Consider the following 20,225-nt stretch of genomic DNA (forward strand, 5'->3'; position numbering starts at 1 on the left):
TTTTTAAACTTTTTAAATCATTACTATATATTGGGTCTAATATAATATAGTAATAAATATGCAATCTGCATTAATCAAAATATCATATTTAAGCATATTTTATGACCGAGCAATGTTGGGCGGCCTGTTAGTATGTATATATAATTCCGGGTTGATATTTTCCAGAGGTTAAGTAACCAATGATGTTTTAACGAGGTTGATACAAGAGTGCTCAATACTGTAGTAGAGTAAGATATACTTTTGTTTTACATAAGCATTTATATGTTGCTACACATTTATGGGCATGTTTTGATCCGCCAGTTACAAGTAATTAGACTTCTTCAGGTGATATCGCTTACAGTAGTCTGTAGATCTTGAGTTACTTATAACTGATTGACCAAAACATGCTCATGTGTAGTGACATATAAATGCGTACATAAAACAAAAAAAGTACATATATAATATAAAGCTGAATGTGTGTGTCTGGTCACGAATAGGCTCCTATATGGTTGACTATTTTAAAAAGACTGATTACATATAATGATGGAAGATGTATCGAGACACAGGAATGGGTATGTTTGATCTGGCAGAACAGTGGTTCATTAAAAGTGTGTGTGTGTGTGGGGGGGTCTGCGTTCACGCCTGGTCCACAAATATGGAAATAAAAAATTAAAAAAAAAAAAACGTTTACAAGTGTTTCTGATATAGATGTACATAATAATACTTTGATAAGTATGTTTTAACTTAAATAGGGATGGTATAATAAAATTGTGGGATTTGCGTTCGCACCTGACCTATGTAGAATGGAAATACACAAACTTTAATAAAGACTTTTCATATCTATCTGCGTAAGTATACTTTGATAATTATGTTTCAGTTTGAAGAAATATGGTATAATAAAATTATGGGGTGTTCGTTCGCACCTGATCTCCATAGAATGTAAATATGTCACAAAGTTTAACAAGGTTTTTTAATATAGATTCACAGAATATTGTGATAAGTGTTTCAGTGTGAACAGGTATAGTATAATAAATTATGGGGTTTATCTATTTTATTTTTACTTTCATCATACTTTGCTTTGGTTTTGATACCCCAAATTCAACCCAAATTTACAACCCTTCCTTTTCATAACCTATCGTGCTTTCATAAATCAGAGTCCATTTTCTGTAGGCTGTTTTTGAACCCAGTCAACGACGGGTACTTTTGCTAGTATATATATATATATATATATATATATATATATATATATATATATATATATATATATATGAGAGAGAGAGAGAGTAATTTTTAAATAGACTGGAATGATGTTATTAGACTCCAAATTAGTTGAAGAAATCCACATTGAAGATAAATTCCAATTCTTTTCGATATAACATTGAGAGTAATTGGCAATGATCCTTTGCGAATGGAAAATTCTAGATTTATTTTCCCTCGTTTTTTGTTGGTGCAAGATCCAGATCCATAGAAAAGATCTGTAGGAAGACGTTCTTTTTTATAAAGTAAAATCCAATCGTTTAAAATAAATATTCCAATTAGCGAAATATTCTTCATAAAATCAAGGTAGTTGCAATTTAAAAATGTTCAATTCTGATATTTGAAGGATGGATTTTAAATAAACATAAAAATGAAAGTAAAAAAGATACAAAAATAAAATACAAAAATTAGATTTTAAAAATAAACGGTATAATTATTTTGAACTGTATTCTGTGTTCGAATAATACACTTTTTGTTTTGAAAAATTATATTTTTCTGAGTGAAATTTAAATATAAAAAACTGAATTTTATTCTTCTCTATCTAGTATATTGAGCAATTCTTATTTGGCTGAGATTGTTTTATATAAAAATATTACCTCCCAAAAATATTTTGTAAGATTCAATAATCTGTGATCCAATTCATCTCATTATGCACCCGTTAATTAAAAAAAAAAAAAAAGTGCCAATGTTACTGTATTATTTTTTTAAAGAAGTTTACGAGATTATTCTGCGCACACACACATAAAAGGGATTAAAGAATATTGAAGTATTCTTTATACAGAGACATCAATATTTACAAAACAAATAATTTGTATCACTGTATTTATTTATTTATTTATTTTATTATTTTTTTTTTTTTTTCGAACAACTATACGAATAGCTTAGTGGTTACAATATCTGGTTGACAATGAAAGAAAACGAGGATGGTGTGTTTCGGTTCGCCATCTTTAATAAATATAGTAAGACGACTCAATTCAATTATCGAAATTACCCTTATAATACCTACTATTTACTGTTAACCACTAAAAATTGTAAAATATGATTTTCTATATGAAAAACTACTCAATAAATTTACGTGATTTTTGGAATATGGCATTTTTCATTCAATCACGGGCACTTATATCAAAGCTATTTCTGCATTTGGTACATTTTTACGACATGCCCCTGCCCCACTGCCCCAGCGTATCATAAACACCCCAACCTCCCCATGTTGAGAACATCTTTCGGAATAAACATTCCTCAAATTCGAAAGCCGTTCTTAACATGGGGAGGTTGGGGAGTGTTATTCCGGAAGCCGTTCTTGATAAATTGGTTGGGGTAGTTTATACTACGCTGAGGCAGGTCGTAAAAAATACCCTGCATTTTATTATTTTCTAATTCGGTTGAATTCTGGACAACAACCAATAATTCATTTATTTTGTGATTATAAATTAAAATATTGAAAAAGAAATGGGTTGTTTACATAAGAGTAGTCGCCATTGCTGCATTATAAATAATCTCTCTCTCTCTCTCTCTCTCTCTCTCTATATATATATATATATATATATATATATATATATATATATATATATATATATATATATATATATATAATGTCCAATTTTTAACTTGAGCATTTCTAATAATCACGAACTGAATATTTTACTGCATTTCGTAAGTTTTCATTTTATGTGATGTTTTTATACCGTAAAACCAACGCTAACCATTTTCGCGTCTGTATCGTTATAAACTGCAGACGCCATAAACCACGCTCACTTATTTGATCGTTTAGTCGTTTACTCGAACCTAAAAACAAAACAAAAAGGAAAGCCCTTTCTACTTCGTTTTCCAACCATTTTATTCTCCAAAATTAAGATTCATGAAGCGTCTGCAGTTCAGACAAGCGTCGAGATAATTTGACACCTGTAACGTGTAACGACGTTCTTATATAGTAAGTAGAATAATAATAAATGAATGCTTGTTTATATTGGTGAGCTTTTAAATGAACGCATTTCTGGTGTCAACATTACTTAAGTGTCATAGCGAAAGTATAAAATCCCTAAAATTTTCGAAAAATGGTGCAGTATGTCTTACATGTATTTTTCACACACACACACACACACACACATATAACCCCCCCCCAAAAAAAAAAAAACATAAAAACATCCACAATTACGTTCTGTGTAAAAATTTCGGTCCCTTAAATCAGGTACGTGCAAAATGAATGGTCAATCCCTTCATTTAAAAAATCACCACAATTCAGGAAATCAACCAATTTTAATGAATTTTTCCGTATTTATTAATTATAATTACAGAATATTATTTTTTTTCAATCTTAGTGAAAATATATTCTTTTGTGTAAACGAAAAGCCCCTTTAAAGTTGCCGTTTTATTTTTGCTTTTTTTTTTTTTCTTAGTGAAAATAAAGCATCGTAGATCTTAATGATGTTTTTAAATATTTCAGGAATATTATGAAAAAGCCCCTAAGGTTCGTGTTAATGAAATCAATATAACTTTAAGAAAAATTAATTTCTTGAACTAATGATATTGTTATTGAATTAAGCATTGTTTATTCAGCACTTGTGCATTGCAACGGTACAACTTTGTTTTTCAGTTGGAACATTTGGAGAGTGCATAGTAGGGGCAGACTAATGCAATTTAGGAACAAATCGAAAGTCTCACAACAATAAATGCATATTATTTTTTTTAAATTTTAAATAGATTTAAGAAAATTATAATAGCATAAAAGTTTTTTAAACCCAAATTAAAATTAAAAAAAAAATTTTTTTAATAAAGACAAAATTATCAAATTTTCGAACACATTTTTTTTTTGTTTTTGTTTTTTTTTTGTTGAGAAAGTTTTTGTGACACATTTATTGAATTAAAATAAATAATAAGAAACCGGTAATACAAAATACTTGTCTGCCCTTGCTATGCACTCTCCAAATGTTTTAACTGCAAACGAACAAAGAAGTTGTACTTTCGCATTAGTGCACAAGTGCCGTTTATTCAATATATATATATATATATATATATATATATATATATATATATATATATATATATCCCTTGTACGTATAAGCATTAACATAAGAATGTTTTTATAACATTGAAACAAAAATTGAAGTCCTGATAACTAAGAAATTATTAATAGAAAAAAAAATGGGATTTTTACTAACAATTAATTTGGAGAAGTATGGGTGGGCAGAACGGCGACAAATTAAATGTAACTTTAGAACTTTCGTTAATAAATAATCATTTCTTTCAAATTTGAATTCTATTTAATCATTAATAAAGAATTGTGATAGCTTATTTTTAATAAATAATATAATTTAAGAATAGATCGAGTAATGTAATTAAAATTGACTTATTGAACAACATTTTACAAAAGTTTTTATTTCAAAGAATTTGAAAATTGGAGAAAAGAAAAAAACATTGGTAAAACAGACATCATCAATAAATTTACAGTATTAGTGAATAAAAAATTTAAGTTAAATAAATTATTTCTTGTATACATAAAAAATATTCTAATAAGCATTTCCTTTTTTATTACAAAAAATTAAACGAAATTATTACACTTCCTGTGATCCATACTTTTGTGAAAATCAGGGTGATTTTTGAAGATGCTTCTTTTAACATAAATCATCTTTTTTTTCACTGTTTTTGTTTTTTATAATTTTTATTAAAAAAAAAGTATTACATTTTTTTTTAATTCGGTATCTTAAGGTTTTAATTTACTAATTATCGTTGAAACAGTTTTAGAACACTGATAATTATTTTTCCAGAGATTTTTTTAATTGATTTATTTGGACTTTAAACTCAAATGATTTGTTTTTCAACATTTGTCACTGTAAATTTTTTTTTAACATGTAAATATATATATGTTTTTATCTTTTAGAGATTAACTTTGGCCCTTTATCTTTCAAATACAATCAAAATTTAAACGTAAACTAAAAAATAATTATGATAAGCTTGTTTTAAGAAGCATAGATAGCTACGTGTGTGTTTTTGTTGTTTTTTTGTTTGTTTGTTTTTCGGACATTTTTGCCAGTACCTAATTTTAAGTCAAGGGAGGTAAGTTAGTTTGTCATACTGAATTGGTCGCACAGCTCTTTTGCATTGAAATATATGATAAAACTTGATAGTTTCATAGATTCTATTTTTACTTGTAATTATTTTTCTACTGAATCATTTTGTAATCTATATATCTATAAAAGTAAACGTGTCTGTGTACATTTCCCTACGCAATAACTCTGTCAATTTTAAGTCTACAGGGTACTGAGATTTGGAAAATCTTTGATCGGTTTTCGGCCAGAAATTTGGCTGTTAAGGGGTCAAAGTTCAACGATTTGACCTTTGAGAACTCTACCAAACTCCTCTGACAATTTTGGATCTAAGCACGTGAAATTTTAGATATAGGTTCCTTGGACATAGATCTAACTGAATAACTTGATTTGAGTCCAAAACAAATGTTAAGGGGGTCGTAATAAGGGTCAAAGTTAAAAAAAAAAAATTGACCGCTTTTTTTTTTTTTTTTTTTTTTTTTTTGCTCAACATACACCTTCAAACACCTGGGCAACGCCGGGCTGAAATGCTAGTCTATACTAATTTCACTATGACATCTAAGTATGTAATGTTTTTGCAAAAAAAAAAAAAAAAAAGTTTAAAAAAAAAAGAAGCATTTTTATATTTATAAGATCACCAATGTAAGCAAGCACAAAAAAAAAAAAAAAATTCATATCGAAAATGGATTTCCAAATATTTATTTGTTGACTTATTTGATAAGCCATCTCCTGGTGGCGGTGGCCAAGCCATGCCGAAAATTAGATTATTGAAAATATAATTGAGGCAGCATTTGTTTTTGTTTTTCTCTCTCCATAACGAGCTTATTGTGAAGAAGAACTAGGTTCTCCAACCTATTCTCCTACCAAGGGTCTTGTAACAAAGATTGGGGTCGCTGGTACTGACTATGAGCATGACTACCAAATTACCAATATTCCATCATCAACATCAACTACTAATACTACTACTACTATGGCTCTCTTACTCGGTCTCATCACCAAAGTGCTACTATTACAACTAACACACAACTCTTATTACTCTAACTACAATTTACTACTGTTCCTACTAGTGTGACCAATAACCATATGACAGTAATGATATAGCTACTATTTAATAGTAGTAGTAATATAACCAATCTACATTTACAGCTATAGTACTACTACTACTACTCTAGGAAGCCACAATTAACACCAATAATGCCTTGTGTATATTGCTGTCAAGGGTGGGGGTCTGCAGAAGCTGGGTTACTCACCAGGGGAATTCGGATATCCTGAAAACTGGATGTTTTTTTGTTTGTGTGTGTGTGTGTTTTTTTTTTTTTTCCAGCAAAGCAAAAAGCTGAGTAAAAAAGCATGTGTTAAGTTGGGTCAAATTTCAAACTTTGCAGAATGGTTACGAAAACAACCTTTTATTTGGTTTCGACCCCTCTCTCATGCCATGTACCCCCAGACAATAAAACAAAATAGAACACCCTCTACTCTCCATCTCCACCTTACACTTTTCATTTCATAATTGTTGTCATTTTAGTATTTTTATTTAATGAGCAACCTTATCTACTTAGAGGAGCAGTTCCATGCTTATATTATGCACCTAACAAGGTTATCTGAAGTTGCCCTGGTTCAATTATAATTACTATCTATATAGTAGTTTAGTTATGTATTGTTTTCAAAATATAATTATCCACTGACATATGTTTCGCTGTCTACGACTCATCAGAGTGGCTGAATCTAGCAAGATTCGAAATCAGGACCTCATGGTAAGAAGGGTAAACCTCTATCACTAGGGTATCTTGCACGACTGGAATATGTATTGTTTTTAAAATATAATTATCCACTGACACATGTTTCATTGTCTACGACTCTTCAGAGTGGCTGAGTGTTTTATATATAAGCTGTGCCTACCTGGCATTGCCCGGAAGTAAAAGGAAAAAGCCACTGATTTGTTTATAAACAAACATGAATTAATTTTAGTGACATTAATTTTGTAATCAAATTATTTTGTGAAATTTTAAAAGTTCGTTTTAGTACTTGGTCAATTAATATTAAGAGAAACAAATAATGATTTATAATAACTGTGGATATAAGAAATGCACACTTGTTTAAAGTTGCATAACTAATATATCTATTTCTTAAGAACTCAATGAAATTGCACGCAATAACTTCCCTTTGGCCTTTCTGTGGATATGGAAAAATGTCTCCACTCTAACAGTTTTCTTAGCTGGAATAAGTATTTTTTAGAAGCATTGAAATATAATCTTATTGATAACAGAAAAAATACACATATATCAGATTAATTGCCTTTTTGTTATAACTGAAAATTTGATGAGATAGCTTTATATATATATATATATATATATATATATATATATATATATATATATATATATATATATATATTAGAGATGGGACAATTCCAGTATTTTTATCGATTCTGTATCTTTCTAAATCTCTACATATTTAACTATAAAGTTATTTTTCACGATTACCGCGTATATTTTCTTAAACATATGGATACACTTGTGAGGGATGATCTATCGATTTTAGTTTTACTAATAGTTTAAAATCAACAAATATTCACTATTTTAGTATTACTATCAGTGGTAGAATATTTTTCTTTAAAGAAAATCAAATAAAAAAAGCCAATTAAAAGAATCGTTGTTGGCATCGGAAAATAGGCACAAATTTTTCCGATATTCCAAAAATTTCCGATTTGATTCAATTTTTGATTAATTGATCCAACACTAACATAGAGAGAAGTAAAATATAATTATCTATGGACATGTATTTTGCTGTAACTACAGTGCATTAGTGTGGCTAACTATAGCAAGATTCCAAACCACGACCACACAAACGACAGTACAGAGTTTTTACAGTTAAGCTACAGAAGTCTTTTTTGAAATATGGGATATTATGATAGTTACTTGTTATAGTTTTTTCTTTCCTTCTTTTAATTCTAGTGAAAGTTAAACATTAGAGGAGACTTCTGTAGCCTAATAGTAAAGCTATCGTAACTGCAGTCTCTGTGGTCGTGGGTTCAAATCTTGCCATGATCTACCATTTTGATGAGCCATAGTAACAATAAAAGATACGTTCATGGATAATTTTATTGTATCTATAAATAAATATAATAGAGGGCGAGAGAGTAACACACTTTCATTCCATCTCTGGCCTTTAGAAGATGTATTAATACAGCAGATATTTAGTTTTCACTATCGTTAAAAAAAAAAAAAAAAAGAAATGCAATAAGAAATAGTTAATGTGTGTATGTGAATTTTGATTTTGGTGACATTTGCAGACAAGTGTTGTCCTTTTTTTTCTTTTTTTTTTTTTTTTTTCAGACATACAACTTTTTTACATTTTCACCTCAAACAAGGCACATTGCCACTTTGATGTAGGGGGCTACTATTAGGGACACAGGCTACAGGGGTACTAGGTGGGGAGTTGGGCAGCAAGATGTCGGATCACATTACATTTGAACTTCTGCATGTCAGTACAGTTGGGGAAGCAGGAACCTGGAAAGGAATTCCAAAGTCTAGCATTTCTGGGGAAGAAACTACTGGAGTAGAAGGCTCTCTTACATCTAGGGATCTCTACTGTGAAGGGGTGGGATTTTACTGCTTGTCGGGTTTGTCGGGGGTATTTACGTAGAGGAGGTACAAGTGCTTGCAGTTCGTCGGAACATTCACAGTTAAAGTACTTGTAGAACAGGCAGAGGTATGCTACATTTCGTTGATGGGACAGAGGCTGAAGCTTAGATGACAGTTTCGGACCTATTACGTTGTCGACTCTCTTTTGAACCTTGTCTAGGAGTGAGAGACTAGTAGCAGATGCACCAGCCCAAATGTGACAACAATACTCCATACATGGGCGAACGGGGTGGCCTTATAGAGGTATAGGATACTTTCGGGCGTTAGTAGCTTTCTAGCACAGTAGAGAGAACCTACCTTTTTCACAGCGGTCCTGGCAATGCTCTCAGTGTAATTTTTCCAACTCATATTTCCTGTGAACGTTAGGCCGAGGAGTTTAAAAGATGTGCTTTCAGATAAGGAGTCTTTGGCCATTGCTATTGTTGGTAGAGAAGGTTTCTTGTAGTTATTGAAGGAAACAAGTTTAGTCTTGGCAGCATTGAATGTGACCATCCATTTTTGTCCCCATTTCACTACAGATTGGAGGTCATCCTCTAGTGTTTCTACCATTTATTTAGATATGTGTTCATTTGTTTTCCTGTCGTGTCTGTTATAGAGCTTGGTGTCATCAGCATATATACCCATCTCACAGACAATTTTGTCAGGGAGGTCATTTATGAATATTAGGAATAATAGAGGTCCAAGGATAGACAACTTAAAATGAAGAAACTAAGCATTACTAGAATAACTGTATAAATAAAAAAAAATATGCAAAATATACTGCTCTCCTTTTTATTGAGTACTATTAAATACAGGATTCACAGGATTAACACGCAAACAAAATTCCACTCAAATTAGTGTTGAGATGATTAATCAGAATTGGAAAAATCAGAAATTTTGGAGGTATCGGAATCCGAAAAATGTGCACCTATTTTCCAATGCCAAAAATGATTCCTTTAATTATATTTTATTTGATTTGATTTTGTTTAAAACAAAATCTTCCACTGCTGATAGCAATCATAGTATAATAAATATTTATTGATTTTAAACAACCAGTAAATGTAAAATCTATAGCCCCCCCCCTCCCACCTAAAAGTGTGTTTTTACGTTTGAGAAAATACCTGCACATTAACCATGTACTTTTACAGTAATCAGAAAAAAATAACTTTATAGTTAAATGTTTAGAGATTTATAATGAATCAGTATCTGGAAGTTAATACGGAATCTGTAATTGTATCGGAATTGGGAAAAATATTAAAATGTTCCATCACTAATATGTAAAATTACACACATATAGAAAGTTTGAATTGTGTCCAAAGGAATCTTTGTCCATTCCTTTCAGTTCTGGTATTGATGATGGGGAGGATATTAACTTTTCTAAAAGGGATCATAAATGTTTGGGAATCGTGGTGATCCAATAAAGTCTTCAACTTCACTAGAATATTCTTGTGTCATTTAGTAACGCACCACTCAATAGGTTCCAGGCCTAACTAATAAAGCATCCACTTTTATGCAAAATTTGACGTTATTCATAACTATGGTCTCCTGCACTGATCTCTTTCTCTGAAACATCCTTTTGAGGTCTGCAAGCAGCCAGTAGTTACTGGAGAATAGGGTGGGTGTGGAAGGAATTAAAAATGCAGTTCAGATAATTTGACCATTTATACAATTTATGACATTATGCATGGTCTTGGTGAAAGGGCATTTTTTCCCCCTTTATTTGTGACTGTATTTTGTTGACTTTGTTCTTCAAATATACCAATAATGCTATATAATATTCCCTGCACATGTTTTTTTTTTTCGTTTCTTAAGGTAATCGATCAACAAAATATGGAGATCAAAACCTTACCTACTGATGTTTGTGTCTTTGGTTACTTTGGATAGCTTTCACCTACTGCTGTTTACTCAGCTAACTGGTGATTTGACTCTGAAGTGAATTGGTTGATCCATATTTCATCACTTTTTTGTTGAAATATTTGCAAACAACATTCTTAATCTTCAGCGCATTATTTATGATTAACTGTTAGTATACACGTTACCCGTTTTGAGCATAACGTTAGTATTAACAAATGTTCGTGCAAAATTGTAAACACACTGCCTTCTGATATCTTCACCTATTCTATTTCACACAATATCAATTTATGATCAGCCAAAACGAGTTGGCTATGTTTTTTTTTTATGCTTTACAGCTGGGTTTCCTCAAAGTGGGGCTCCATTAGTAAGGCTGAGGGCTGAGGGAGCCCCGTCTTAAAGAGGATCAAATTCTTTATATGGAAAAAGTAAATGGCTGCAGGCATTTAAGTATTGATCTTTTCTACTGGAAAGAAATATGATAGATAACTACAGGTGTAAAGAATTTCAGGATGGTCCATGAAAAATAAAATAAAAAATAAATTAACAAAAAAAATGCAATAATTTTTGATTAATTAAAAACAAAAAATGGTTGTAAACATTATCATTAGTTAGTATTAAAATTTGAAATTAATGTTTTTCATATTTATTTTAGAAATTATCTTGTTAGTGCTCTGTGAAAACCCTTTACCCTGCTCAGGGGCTCCATGATGTCTTGAAGTTTGGGAAACCCTGTTCTACAGAACAGTTGCTTTATTTTAGATGACCAGAACATTCAGAATCATTTGCGTCCATACGAGCACATTTAAAGTCAACATAACACTCGTTAAACGTTTCCTATGGAGCAGAGTCCAAATAACAAAGCAAACATTATTGCTCCGCTTGATCAATACTTTTCTCTAGGTTTTTACTCCACTCTGATGAACGCTTTGCAATGTTTGTTTGTTTTTTTGTGAAAGTAGTGCTTTTCTGATTGCAATTCTCCTATGAAATCTGGCTTTGTTCAGCTCCCGGCGAAAGTTTTTGTTTTGTGGAAACTAGTTTCCCATTCTGATCGCTAAGCTCTGCAGTAATTTTAAAAGCTGTACTTTTAGAATTATATATATATATATATATATATATATATATATATATATATATATATTTGTAAATTATAAATAAGCACAAAGTTTAAAAATCGAACAATTGTTTTGTAACACCTGGAATCGTAAATTTTATGTAAGTAACACCTGATGCTAAAAACTGTGACATTTTTTTTTTTTTTTTGTGAATGCAATAAAACATTTAACAATGTTTCATACAAAGTGGATTCTGAATGGATTATTAGCATCTAATTTTTTGCTAAGCTTAATGGGTTCCCAGTTTTCTCTTAGTTGCAATGAAATCATTTTAGTTTTTAATCTTAATTTGTACGGTTTTTTTTTTTTTTTTTTTTTTTTAAATAAAATTCGATTTGCAGGGAAGACAACTCTTATATCCAATTAAAAATATATTTTATTCCTCTTGCTGATTTTTTTTTTCTCAGTTATTAATCAAAATGGTTCATATTATCATTGTCTAAGTCGGGCTAATTAATTTTTTAAATAAATTCTAGCAAATTATTTTATTGTCAATTTGGTACAACAATAATAAATAAAAACTGTCAAGGGTGTGAATTCCATATAGACGTTATTTTCGTGTTGCCTATGCACAGTTCCAACATTTCAAAATACAGCTGCTGAGATACAACGTGCGGCTCTTTACGAACAGACTTTTCTTTCTCCAACTTTACAATATGACAAGGAAGAAAAGAAAAAAAAAAAAAAGCAACATACTGAGGATGGAATTTAGCTCTGAAATATATTTGTTATAAGTTTCAAACAAGTAAAATATTTGTTTATTTTCCTAATATTGCGTTGTGATTTGGCTTTCAAGCGCACTTGATGCATATTTTATTTTATTCAAATAAAAATTGGTTTATTAACATTATTTTTATTTATCAGTTTTAAAGTTTTTTGGGGGTCTTACTTTGAAAATCTGCCAAGATATTTTTTTATGTCAAATTTCTCTTTTAAATACACTTGACATATTGGTTAAAATATTTCATGTTTTTTTTGTTTTTTTTTCGAAGTTTTAAAATCAGAAAATAATGTAATTAAATCTGTGAAACATGTTCTTTAATTCTGTCAGCAGGTTTGGCCAAAATCTTGTTTATACGGTTTCATTTCAATTTCGAAATTGGAATTTCACATGAACAATCCCTTCTGCACACACACACGTTGAATCAAGTTTACATTTGAAAAAAAAAAAAAAGAAAGAAAGAAAAACTTAAGCGGGCCACTTTAATAATGCAATGAAATTAATCTAAAAGATGGTCGTCTATGTGTATGTTTATATTGCCACCTAAAAGTCTAAACCAACAAAACAAATACCCACAAAGTTGATATTTTCTTGATCGGCATTGCCCAGGATAAATGATAGCTAAAATTTACAAAAATTATTCATTCTTTGACCCTATACTAGCACAGATTTTATCAGGGGAAGGGTCGGTTTTCCAGGCATATTGTATACTAACTAAAGGTAAATAATTTTTTAATCAAGGAGTTAATTCTCTTATGTCAACTCATTTCACAGGAAATCTATAAAAACGAGTTGTCTGTATGTATACTCAGAGGTAGGAATAGATTGGCCGGAGAATAAAGAACGTTGGGAAAAAATTGTTTTTTTTGGGGGGGGGGGGTGCTAGAAAAGAAAAAGAGGTTTTAAAAGAAATATTGGATTTTTTGTTCTGGGCAATGCCGGGGAGGCCTGCTGGTATATTATAATATTGGATATGATTATCAGTCAGTATTATCAAAATCAACCTGTTCTGTTAAACATTTGATAAAAAAGTCATTCATTCAAAGTGTTATTTAAGTACCTCCAACACGTGCTCAAGATTTAACCCTCCCTGTATGTAACACGATGTAACAGTAATTTAATTTAATATTATCATAACTTTTTTACCATTTAAAAGAAGCTTCAAATAAACTGCTAATAGTTTAAAAATCTAGCACAAATCAAATAAGTCATATTTTGCTGAAATTTTCGATATTTATTCATTTTTAAATAAAACTTACATAATTACATAGGCTTCGTTAAATATATAAGAGGAAAATTTTATTTTAGGTGTTCTACCCCCACCTCCACCTCACCCCCATATTTCTTATTATGAAAACTAAACAAAATAAATGTAGTCCCATAAAAATTTCAACATTTTTTAAAGCTGAAAAGATGAAATAATACAAAAATAAGACAGAATAATTAAAAATTACTTCTTTATATATATATATATATATATATATATAAACCTGTTATTTATTTCACTTACCTTAAAGTTTGTAAATAAAATTGGACATAAAATCAGTATTATGTTAAAAAAATAAAAATAAACAAACACTTTTTCTTGATAATATTTTTCACGGTAACATAATTATTTGAATTACAACAAAAAACAGAATTTAAAAAAATAATTATTAAAAAGTTTTAAATGATATTGAATTCCTATATTCCGTGACATGAAGTTCAAACAAAGATTTTTTATAACAGGTTTCCATTATTAAAAAAAGTATATCTATATAATAGAATATATGATTCTTGGTAATCTTAAAATCGGAAATTCAACATTGGCCTAAAGTTTTTGATTTGGTTGTTTGAATTAATATAGTGTCAACTTTATTTTTCGTGCTTTTTCCAAAAAAGTATGGAGGCCTGTAAGTAACATTATCTTTAGATACATAAGTATCAACAGAAGAAATTCAGATTAATTTTATTTTATTAAGTCTCGTCTGCAGTTCGTTAAAAAAAATCTATTTGTTTTACAAAAGATATTCCTATATTTTTTATACATTTTTTTTTATTGTAAATTTTATTTATTCATTAATTTCTGCATAAAAAGCATACGAGTTTGTCGAGTAACGTATAAATTTTGATTTCTTTCCAGCTTCTTTTCTTAACAGGCTATTTTTTTTTTTTTTTTGTAATATAAGAAAAATGACTTTTTTTGGAACTTATGTTACTGTGCTAAAATAATAACGTTCATGTTTAGAAAACTTTTCTTAACATAGAGAAAGAGTCTTGTAACTATTTTGTACTTTCACCTAACAATTTATTTAAAAAATATCGTAAATCTTGAATTTAACTTGAAAATACAATTTTTTAAAATAGCACGTTCATATAAGTACCTAAGCACCAGTTTTATTAACATCTACGAATTTGGAATAGACTTTCTGAATAAGGACTTAATATTTGTATAGAAATAACTTTTTTAATTACTGGTTTTGTTGTGTTACATATAATAGGGGATTGTATTATTTATTGTATAGGAAAAAATATAAGCCAAACGGATTAATAAATACATATATTAAATTAATATTTTAAAATCAATATAATATAAATGTAGTATGAAAATCTGATAGCAAAAAAAAAAAAAACTTCCATTAACCATTATAGCGCCGATGATCATCCATAAAAATTGACAAAGAAAATAATAAACACGAAATACTGACTAGGGTTATGACAACAGAATATTCTTATCATTGTTTTGACTCTCGAGTATATATCCGACACAGTTGATCAATTGAGAACCACATCACTCTATATAAAAGCATATAAGATATCAATGGATACACACTCGAGAGTCAAAACAATGAAAAGAATATGCTGTTGTCCTAGACCTAATAATGATGTTGCCGTTATTGTGTAAAACGTCAACGTTTTACACAATTATTTGCAGATGCCTTGTTATTAATGCATACCATTTGAGATGGCACTCTTCATCAAAATACAAAATGTGAATGACTAGATGATGAAAAATAAATAAATGAAATTTAAAAAAAAAAAAAAAAAAAGATGGAAAGTGGCATTTTCTTTTTCAAAATTATTTTGGTGATGAGAGGCCAACCACCAAGTACTGCAAAAAAAAATCACAAATAACCAACAAAAGTTTGATTGCGAAATACACTATTTATTGATATGAACTATACAGATATACAAATATGAAAGGTCATAAACTCTAAAACAGGAAGATATAATGACATGGGAAGATTTGAAACAGAAACAATTATAATTGGATTGTAAAAAAATTTAAAAAAATGGAAATCATTTGCCTGCAAGCAGGAAGAGGTGGTTTCTGTCGAACTCTTGTGAGCAAATCGTCTATTATATAAAGGTCAGTTGTACGTGTGTTTGTATGTGCTGCTAAAAGTAAAAAACTACAAAACAAAGACCCATGAAGCTGGTATATTCTTGATCAGTCTTACTCTGAATGAAAAGTAATTGAAATTTAGGGATCAACTTCGCCAGATTTTGTCTTTTTTTAAAATTTTTAATTATTATTGTCTTTTTTTTTAATTTTTAATTATTATTGTCTTTTTTGTTTTTTTAAAAATTTTTATTATTATTGTCTACTAATTTGGAAAGAAAATGTCTCATTCCTTAAGGAATCTATTATCGTATAACAAAGCTGAGTGTATGTTCAGCTCGAGAGGAATATGCTGAGTGGAGGAGAAAGAGGGGCAAGGAAGGGAAATGATATTATCTGCACACTTTTTGATTGGCTTTGTGTTTAATTTAGTTTGTAAATTTTTATATTTTGTGCAAATAAATATTACAAAGTGTAGTATCTGTTCTGACACTACACTACATCGTTTCTGTCCTCAGTCAGTGAAGGAGAAATCTGCTAGACTGCAACAATTATTTTTATGTTCAAATCCCGAATGCCCCCTTTGGGAGAACTGGATTTCTTCCACATTAAAAACTGACTCGTGTTTTACTCTGCCCTTGTGGGGATGCAAGTAAATAAGGGCTGTTATCAATTTTTAAACTCAGGGAATTGAGCTCTCATAGGCTTTCTGCACTGTTTATTGTGTGTTGAGAGGTAATTTATTTATTTTACTAATAAGGCACCAATTATCACGGATACAGCATAATCACGTTGACACACCGGTTCCCGTCAGATCACCGAAGTTAAGAAACATTGAGCCTGGTCATTACTAATATGGGTGATCAATTTGGGAAGTCCAGGTGCTGTATGTAGGAGGACGGCGACACCTCCCTGCAAAAAGTTGCAAAAACCTAACGTCGTCATCTCCCCTAACGGGGATATACATGCGACTGGGGACCGCTTGTGAATTTCATACTCCCGTGAAACTTCCTCCTTTGGAGGAAGCTGGTTAAACCCTGAATAGGGTTGGTGCTGACTGCACACACAATTATCACGGTCAAAATCTTAAGTTAAACGTTCAATCCTTACTGCAGATGACAATAACTAAGAATAACATAAAATTTAGAACTTCTTTCCTGTCATGACTGACAGAACAAGAACAATCCACCTTCATGGATTAAATAAAAGGTTCAGTTTTAAACTCCATATAGATTCCCAAGTTTTGCAAGATGCACACGAACAAGGCGATAGCCATTAGTCGCGTGCTCTCGTGTAATGAATGAATGCATGAATGTAGGATTGACATGAAATTCTTAAAGATAAACTAAAATGACCGAAAAATGGGTTGAAATGACTTAAATAAATAAAAAGTAAATGACTTAGAATGACTTTAATGAACTTAAGGATGAATTGAATGACCTTAAGAATGACTTGAATGCTTAAAAAATAACTGGAATCCTTCAAAAACCACTTGAATGATCTGGAGAATGACTTTGAGACTGGCTGGTTGTAAAGTGGGTGATCATTTTACATAAAATTAATACAGAAAAGTGATCCATCACTTTATATCACAAAGTTATAAACATAAGTACAGCATGTAGTAAGAACAGATACTACACTTTGAGATATTAAATCTTTTATTCAGGCAAAAAATGAACATGAACAAAAAAACTTAGGCACAAGGCCAACTCAAAAGGGGGGCAGATGGGGGTCGTTGGTCATCCTTGTCACTCTAAAACTAAACAAAAGTTTCTCTTAGCTAGAATCTTCTTTCACCATAATACCGCATTCGCCCTTTCGTACTTGAGGACGTCCTACTTAACACCCAATTGTTTAAAACATTTTTTATTTCCGTGTAAAAACAAAAAATATAAGAACAATGATGATACAATAATTTGTGTTGAGGGCGGCGGGGGAGAAAAATACAAAAGTGGTTAGTAGGACCCTCCCAACCCCGTTTAGTTGATAGACCGCCTGTTCCACTTTGGTTTGTAAAGGAACCTGAGCAGGCCGGTCTCTAAGTGGGGATGCTCTATAGATGGGACGAAATGGAGAAAAGAAAATTTTGTGGGTGAGGGATGGGGAGTTAGTGATTGGTTTCTTTCTCTCCAAGATGGGTGAAATTTAGAGTGAGGGGTGAAAAGAAAAATTGCTGATAGGAGGAGATGGGGATCTTGGAGGCTTCCTAGTTGGGGAGGTTGGTGCAAAAATAAAGTTGTTTTTTGACGTTAACTATATATAAAAACAGACATTTTCGCACTAACTTAATAATTAAACTTATGGCAAGTCTTATGTTGTGCTAAAGTGTTGTTTTCAGCATTTTGAAGTTATTGTCTGGCAGAATTTGTATTGGCCTTTTCCAGCTGCTTACCTAAACTGACAGAAGATGCTGACGTATTCTCTGGATCAGTACTAAGATAATAATTTAACAATATTTTACTTTACTTTATCTTTTTTAAATAAGAGGATTGTTTTTATTTTATTTCCGTTTTTCTAAGTCTTAGATCTATCCCCACCCTCGACCTTGTGGCCATGGAAGCATAAATAAGAATTTTCTACTTGATTTTTAGATCTTTACAGTGTCTTGTCAAACTACATTCATGCTATCTTTTTATTTCTTTGTAGTGCTATCCCAGTTGACACTTGCTGAACAACTAGAAGCTGTTGCCCGGCAGGTGGGGCTCAAGTTCACCCCTCCCAGTGGACCCGATTCTCAACTGTTTGTCAGTTCAGACATGTTCTATGTCCAAGTAGCCATGGATAAAGCTGGCATGGCCAAAGAGGTCAAGATTGCCCATCAGGGAGAACCGGAAGTATGTTGGATTTATCTTTTTTTTAAAAAAAAAAAAAATTTTTTTTTCTTTTTCTATATTGTTCAACATTTCTAAGTGTTACTTGCAATTAAACTCTTTTTAAAAAATAAAATTTTCCTTTATAAATTCGGATAAAGCAAAATCTTATGAGTAAAAATATTGCATCACATTAATTTGTTTAATCTAAAGAAAGTATTTTGTGTGTGGGTGTGTGTTTTGTTTACATTAAAATTAATTACTTAGAAAGAAGTTGTGTGGATTTGCTGTATGCATATATTAATTTCTCTACCATATCGCAGAGGTCCATCTCGATGCTTCGAGGAATGTGTTCTGATATACTTACTGCACTTGTCCTAGACTCCTGTACACCCCCTCCCTGACTTACCAGATGTGCAGCAAAATCCCACTCCTAAACTGTAGAGATCTATGAATGCTCCAAGACCTACTTTAGCAGCTTTCCTTGGATCACTTGCCTTTGGAATTCATCTCATCCTTGCTTCTTGCATCCGCAATTGTAAAATAATGCCTTCCACCCACCTTTCAACACCCTCTGGCTCCTATCACAATAACCCTCTATACTTCAGTGACAGTATGCTTTGAGATGTATAAAAATTATATATATATATATATATCTTCTATCTATCTATTATATAAAAGGAACTTTGTGTGTGAGTTTGTTCCCTATGGACTCTGAAACAGCTGGGCTAATTTGTATGAAATTTCACACAAATCTACTTTATGTATCTGGCAGTGTTCTTAGATAGGTTTTGTATCAAAATGTTTTTTATAAGTATCGATAATCAAAATAAAAATTTGATAAAAAAAGGAACAAAACGATTTTGACTCAAGTTAACACCTTACACCGCCTAATATCACAAGTGCATTTGAGAAGTTTTATTACCACACAAACAGAAAGACCCCAGCATATAGAATCAATGGTAGGTTCTTTGATATGACAGGGGCACGTTCAAAATTAATGCTTCTGCTTAGAGCACAAGTGAAGCATGATACTTGTTTGTTATTCTGAGATAAACTATTGTTCTTTGCATATTTCTGATTGTTTTTTTCGTATTAACCTTTTGTTCATGTTTCGGCTGTTGTATCCACTACAAAATGAGAATAAGCTGCCCCACTTGATAAACTGAAAGTTTATGTACAACAAAAACGAATATTTAAAGTCCAAATGTTGTGAACACAAGGACAAAAGTCCAACATATGTAAATGATGTATGTTTAATGTTTTTATCATGAGAAAATTCATTTGAAATTTGTGTCTATTAACCTTGTTTTTTTTTTTTGTTTGTTTGTTTTTAGAGCTGTCAAGATCTTCAAGACGTGCTCAGGTAAGTTTTTTTTTTTGTTTATTTTTTCCTTCTGTATAAAGTGAAAGGTAACACCTATTTATTTTAATCCAATCTTATCTACCTGACTGTCTACATTGTTTCGACCTTTTCAAAATCTGAAAGATAATGAAAGCC

General features: G+C 30.8%; 1 protein-coding gene across 16 annotated transcripts in view; it reads left to right on the top strand.

The window, feature by feature from the left end:
• Window positions 1-20,225, top strand: part of LOC145263738 (uncharacterized) — a 727,869-nt gene that overhangs the window by 663,055 nt on the left and 44,589 nt on the right. For all 16 annotated transcript variants that reach the window (XM_080120729.1, XM_080120720.1, XM_080120727.1 and 13 more), the window contains 2 exons: window positions 18,561-18,748; window positions 20,062-20,090. In XM_080120729.1, coding sequence (XP_079976855.1) covers window positions 18,561-18,748; window positions 20,062-20,090 — 217 coding nt within the window. The remainder of the gene's footprint in view (window positions 1-18,560; window positions 18,749-20,061; window positions 20,091-20,225) is intronic.

The sequence above is a fragment of the Euprymna scolopes genome, chromosome 39, assembly GCF_053919585.1.
Source record: "Euprymna scolopes isolate OS-2025 chromosome 39, ASM5391958v1, whole genome shotgun sequence".
NCBI lineage: Eukaryota > Metazoa > Mollusca > Cephalopoda > Sepiida > Sepiolidae > Euprymna > Euprymna scolopes.